The sequence below is a fragment of the Euleptes europaea genome, chromosome 13, assembly GCF_029931775.1.
Source record: "Euleptes europaea isolate rEulEur1 chromosome 13, rEulEur1.hap1, whole genome shotgun sequence".
In the NCBI taxonomy this organism is placed as follows: domain Eukaryota; kingdom Metazoa; phylum Chordata; class Lepidosauria; order Squamata; family Sphaerodactylidae; genus Euleptes; species Euleptes europaea.
The window spans coordinates 44,280,542-44,286,768 of NC_079324.1; the positions used below are offsets into that span (position 1 = coordinate 44,280,542).

The 6,227-nt window shown below is 51.7% G+C and overlaps 1 protein-coding gene across 1 annotated transcript; it reads right to left on the reverse strand.

The window, feature by feature from the left end:
- Positions 1 to 566: 566 nt before the first annotated feature.
- C13H5orf52 (chromosome 13 C5orf52 homolog) lies at positions 567 to 5,471 on the reverse strand. Its single transcript, XM_056859045.1, has 3 exons — positions 5,389 to 5,471; positions 1,794 to 1,907; positions 567 to 798 (listed from the first exon to the last, which is right to left on the reverse strand). The coding sequence occupies exons 1-3, from the start codon at positions 5,469 to 5,471 to the stop codon at positions 567 to 569; spliced, it is 429 nt and encodes a 142-aa protein (XP_056715023.1).
- Between the last annotated feature and the right edge of the window lie 756 nt (positions 5,472 to 6,227).

Here is a 6,227-nt window from a genome sequence, read left to right on the forward strand (position 1 = left end):
TGCCTAAGGTAATAGAATCAGCACCTTTTATCAGCTCCTGCTGGTTCACCAGCTACAGACATTCATTTAAAAGAATGATTTGGCCACTCTGGTCCATGCTCTGATCACATCCACATTAGATTACCGTAATGCAGTCTACATGGGGCTGCCTTTGAAAACAGTTCAGAAACTTTTAACTTACAACGGAAAATGATTTGTGGGCTGGGCTTTGATCTGCTAGATCTTGGTTCTAGTTTCCCCTTCGTGATGGGTTCACCTCGGACCCCAAACCCTCAGAGCCTCAATTAACCAGCTCCAGATAGGGGATAACAGTGGCCTGCAGGGTTATGGAGACCTTAAAGGCTGTAAAGCCTTCTGAACATGAAAAAATTGAATGTAAGCGATCCCGTTCACGTTCCAAAAGAGCAGCTTGTGTTGGCCGATGGCTGCAGTGACTTTGGTCTTACTTTAATTCCCTCTTTCCTAACGAGAGAAACCTACAAGAAAGTCATCGGGGGAATTGTGCATGATCACCATTATTTACTCAGTGTGAGGAGGAGCCATATCCCCCACCCTAACCCAAGTACTTATTTTTTCTTCATGACTGATATCTGTACTTGCACGGAGGACACCTGGGTATTCTGCACTACGTTTGTGGGGTACTCTTGCATGGCTCGCTGGTCAATCCTCTCCAACATTCTCTGGTATCGACTATACTGCTTCTTCCATCGATTCATCTTGCTCTGCTGGTCATGCAAAAACTTTTTCTTCATATGTTCATAGTGATTGCCAATTTTTCTTTGGCTGTTGTCCAAGTCCCTCAGCTTTAAAAATAAAATCAGTCATAAAGGAAATAGTCACAGCCAAAGATTATATAAGGATAAAAAATGAAGCTAAAGAAGACTCGAATGCATGCAAAACACCTGGCATGTACAAGAAAAGCATTATCTGATTAGGCCATGGCCCATCTTGTCCAGAGTTCTCTGTTGCCAACACTGGAGGGACAGATCTTTCCAGGCATTCTCCAGCAAGACATGAAGACAATGGCCTGACAGTTTGTTCCCAGCATGGAATATACAAAGGTATACTGCCCCTGAACATGGAGATTCCATCTAGCTCTCATGGCTAACAGCCACTGCCAGACCTATACCCTTTCATCCACCATTGCTGTTGATTGAGCTGTATTGATAGATTGAGATTAACATACTGATTCATGCCCCAGTCCAGCAATGTGCCAAAGTGTCGAAGCTCCTTGGTAAAATGGCAGTGAGGAAAGTGCTGTCAAGTTGCCGCTCAAAGAATTGTGACTGGCCCAAGGTTACCCAGCAGGCTTCATGTGGAGGAGAGGGGAATCAAACCTGGTGCTCCAGATAAGAGTTTGCCGCTCTTAACCACTACACTACGCTGGCGCTCTCCTAATGTAATCATTCATGACAATACTAGGGTTCGGTGAGTACAGGAAATTAAGGAGGGGGTATCCAGGTACCAGCCAGAAGTGTGTGACAGGCGGCAATGCAGAAGATTCCTGGGGTGCACTCTCATTTTGTTTGGGGGCCTGGCAATGCCAGAAGCAGCTCAAGCGACCCAGCCTTGCACATTGCTTCCAATATGGTGGGTACTCCTTGAACTGAGCCCCAGATATCTGTTCACTCTGCCTCGGTGGTAAAGGCAGCCCTGGATCTCCACAAAGCCGCTAATGCTGCCGCTCCCACCATAACGGAAAATACGACATGGAATTCAAAGTGAGCCTTGATTGGTCTCCTGCATTCACACAGCAGCAATGGCCCTCCTGGGGTGAGGGTTCAAATGCAAACCTTACCTTAATTTCCTGTATTCGCTGAACACTGGTGTTGTCATGAATGATCACATTAGGAACGTGGCTCTTGGGTAAAAACCTCTTCAAAGCTGTTTCACTGCCCCCGAACAAGCTGAATGGGAGAAAGCAAGCTTGCTCAAATTATGGGTGCCCCCTGCCTCCCTCTACAACCAACAGTGCCTGTTTCCAGTACCACCAGATCTTAGCAATAGCCATCTCTATAGTGATTTCAACATGTGGTTTGTGTGGTTCCCGTTACTGGTGTGGCTGCCCATATAGCACAGAGGCAATGGGGTTTCCACATGGCAGGTTTCCCTACTGTTTTCCTGCCCTGGTCCCCCAGTAGCGGGTGTCTGCCTCAGGCTACCTGGGCTTTCCCCCATTTTTTCAATTGGCAATTTCATATACTGCTATACAGCTGAAGCAATAGGTGTAACAAGTTCTGTGAAGTGCCAGCTTTCATTTTTTTAAATCACAAGTCTCTAGTCCCTTCCATTGCAGAGATATGCCTTTCACCTTATATTTCTGCAACAGAATGGGCTGAATACTTTCCAATACTTTTTTTTTAATGAAAGCTGGGAATCCACTGAACCTGTTACACATATTATTGTAATAGTATATTAATATAATGATAGGAAATGGCAGATTAAAAAAAAAGGTGGGTGGTGGGTAGGGGAAATGGCTGTTGCAGGGTCAGGGTGAATAGCTGCCATGTGGGTGGGCAAATCTAAATTTTCCCATCCACATGGCGGCCATCCAGGCTTTGTTGAGATCTTTCCCAAAACTTTGTAGCAAAGCAGGTTTGAGAAAGATTGTAGAAAAGTCAAGGAAACACTGGGAGGTGCACTAACGCACCACAATGCTGTGGGGAAGGCAGCAGGGAAGCTGCAAAAAAGCCCACTGCAACATCCAGAGCACATAATCCGTGTGGGAATGGCCTGTGTCTAACTGACAGTTCCAGACATTCCTGATCTGTATTCAAGATGCATCAAAAGAACTAAAGGCAGGCAACTGATTTAGAATGGGTAAGACAATGTGTCAAGGGATACCTTGCATCCCTCACAATCCAGACCCTAACAGAGGAGTGTGCCTTAAAAAAACTGTTTCACCTGTGACTTAAGAAATGAAGACAAGGTGACGTTTCCCACAACTGGCACACAACCCTGGAGCCAACTTCCAGAGGGAAATTGAAGAGGTCCTCCCTTTCACTTACCTCCTGCAGACAGTTCTTGTGTTGGGGGACACACACAGTCCTATCCCCACACCTAGATATTGTGTTCTGATCCCCTCCCTTCACCTCTCAAATACAACTCCAGACTTCTGCAAGTAGGGCAATGCCCTCATCTGGTACCAGCAATACCCCTACCTATCTCCTTGAATTACAGCTGATCTCCAGACTATACAGATCAGTTCCCCTGGAGGAAATGGCAGCACCGGAGGACAGACTCTGTGGTATACCATAGTGTCTAGAAGAAAGGCAAGTCCTAGAGCCGTGTTGGCGAACCTATGGCACGCGTGCCAACTCCGGCACGCGTAGCCCTCTCTGCTGGCACGCGTTGCTCAGCGTGGCCTCCCCCCTCTGTCTGCGCTGCTGCTGTAGGCGGAGCCATAGACGCTGCTTGTGGGGCAGGCAGAGCCGGCAGATGCACATTGTCACCTTTCGCCCAGCTCTGCTCTCGCCGCGCCGCACTCTCTCCTTTGTCCAGCCTCCCTTTCAAACTCCCCACTCTGGGCGGGGCTTGTGGGGCAGGCAGAGCCGGCGCCGGCTGTTTTGCGTGCGCCTGTTCCGCCCGCGCCGCCAGCTCTGCTTCTCCTGGCTGCAACCGCAAGCCCCAAATCACCCCTTTCCCCCTTTTTTCCCTGTCCCTGCCGGCTCCTGCCGGACAATCACTGGGGGGGGGGAGAAGACCTCCCACCCACTGCTCCTATGGGGGCCAATGCCCCTGCCTCCACTGGCGCTTCTGCTCCTTCTCTGGGTGCGAATTCCCCCCCCTCTCCGAGGCTCCAGCTGCACACCCCTGTGCGCTCCACCTCTGTCTCTTTCCCGAGCCATTCCTGCTGTGCGTCTGCTGCCCGCTCGCTCCTTGAAGTCCGCGCCGGTGGGGGCGGAGGGGGCAGGCCCTCTGTGAACAGGCTGGCCGTCCCTCCCGCCTTCCAATGCCCCAGTTCACTGGTGCGCCGCTCCTCTCTCCATCGCCCGCCTTCAGGATCGCCCCCTCTGTCTCCAACTCTACGTTTCCTTGCCTCCTGTTCCTCTTCACCCCCCTCCTCTTCTCCTCTCCTCCGTCCTGTCAGTGCCTCCAGGCTGCGCGCCCGATGCTGCAGCCCCTGCAGCTGGCTGCTGGCTGCCCGTGCTTGGCAGGGGCGGTGGGCACCCACCCCCTTCCTCTTCTTGGTGCCGCTCACCCGGCTCCAAAGCCGCCAAGCGCGCCTTGCTTGCCGCCAGGGAGAGGCGCGGGATTCTCCATGGTACAGTCGGTGGGGGGGGGCGGAGAGTCAGGGGGGCTAAGGGGAAGCTTCCCCCACCCCCTCTCTTGCTGCTGCTGCTGCTGTACAGTCACCCTAAAGAGGGGGTCTTTAAGTTGGTGCTGCAGCTGCTGAAGTCCAACTCAGATTTGTAGCCTGCTTGGATGAAATTAGGCTGTTTATGAATCAAAAAGGGCAGGAATATCCACAGCTCACTGATATGGCCTGGCTTACCAACCTCATGTTTTTTACAGATTTTACACAACACTTCAATGTACTGAACAAACAACTGCAAGGCGTAGGGAAAACAGCAGAAAGGATGTTTTGTAATATCAAAACATTTGAGAGAAAACTGCAGGTTTTTGAAAGAGACCTTGAAAGTGGGCAGCTGAAATATTTTCCAAAACTAAAAATGCGTTTAGAAAATTCTACAACATTTGTAGACAATCCTACAAGCCATCAGGAAATCTACAAGGAATTTTCTAACTTTGTAGCAACTGCACAGGTGAATTTTAGCAACAGATTTTTACAGTTCCGTAAGATGGAGACAACCCTGTGTTTTCTTACTTCTCCAGATAAAGCCAAATTTGAAGAACTTGATCTTTCCTGTTTACACTGGTTAGAAAGCTCTGTTATTATGTTTTTCTTTTAAGGCAAAAGATGTGAATGTATGAGTAGTTTTTTTCTAAACTAAAACCTCAGTATTCAGGTTAAATTGCCGCATTGGCACTCGGCGTTAAATAAGTGGGTTTTGGGTTGCAGTTTGGGCACTCGGTTTCTAAAAGGTTCGCCATCACTGTCCTAGAGTGATGTCACACCCCTGATGAGCTCCTCTTCTAAACTCCACCCTCCCCAGGATCCATCCCCTAATTTCCAGGAATTTCCCAAATCAGAGTTGGCAACCCTAATTAAAGGAGCAGAACGGATCGGGACCGCGCTCAAAGTTGGACCAGACCAAGGCCCACACAGCGGCCAACCAGGTGGCTCTAGGAAGCCCACAGGCTGCAGCAGCAGCAGCAGCAGCAGCAGCCTCCTGCCTGTGTTCCACAGCACCCAACGTATTAGGCGAGCTCCTCTAACCCAGCATCCTTCTGATGGGGGGGGGGCTCCCCGGCTCCCCCTCTCACCTGAAAAGCACGAGCTCCTGGTCCGACCTGGGCTGGAAGAAAGTGACGACGGGGCGGGGCCCCCAGTCCTTGTCGCCTTCCATGGCTCACCAGCCCGCTCCCGAGGCGGCCCGAGCCGCGCCAGGCGGGGAAAGGGTCACAATGGGACCCCCACCCTCCACCGTTGCCCCGGGAACCGCCAGCGGGCTGCAGAGCGGCTGGCCTTTTGCTGCTGCTGCTGCTGCTGCTGCTGCTGCTGCTGCCGCCCAGGCGTGGAGAAGGGAGCGGGGCCAGAGCAGGAGGCTGCGGGGCGGGCGGGGGTAAGGAGATTGGTCCCCGCCTCCCCCCAGGCAGAGAGGTGCTGAAGCTGGGCGTGGGGAGGGCGGCATAAGGGGATGCGGATGCAAACATACACACACACACCTTTTCCCCCACCCCGCTTCTTTCTCCAGTAGGGTTGCCAACCTCCAGGTCCTAGCCGGAGATCTCCTGCTATTACAACTGAGCTCCAGTTGGGGAGGGCGGCATAAGGGGATGCGGATGCAAACATGCACACACACACACACACACACACACACACACACATCCCTTTCCCCCCACCCCGCTTCTTTCTCCAGTAGGGTTGCCAACCTCCAGGTCCTAGCCGGAAATCTCCTGCTATTACAACTGAGCTCCAGTTGGGGAGGGCGGCATAAGGGGATGCGGATGCAAACATGCACACACACACCCCTTTCCCCCCACCCCGCTCCTTTCTCCAGTAGGGTTGCCAAGCTCCAGGTCCTAGCTGGAGATCTCCTGCTCTTCCAACGGAGCTCCAGCCGATAGAGATCAGTTCGCCTGGAGAAAAGGGCCGCTTGGGC

What these genes read in the sequence shown, in the direction of transcription:
- C13H5orf52 (XM_056859045.1), bottom strand. Translation starts at nt 5,471, where the DNA reads ATGGAAGGCGACAAGGACTGGGGGCCCCGCCCCGTCGTCACTTTCTTC. An exon ending in CAGGAGCTCGTGCTTTTCAG is followed by an intron (nt 1,908 to 5,388) that starts GTGAGAGGGGGA and finishes TCTCCCATTCAG; the next exon opens with CTTGTTCGGGGGCAGTGAAA. An exon ending in ATACAGGAAATTAAGGTAAG is followed by an intron (nt 799 to 1,793) that starts GTTTGCATTTGA and finishes TTTAAAGCTGAG; the next exon opens with GGACTTGGACAACAGCCAAA.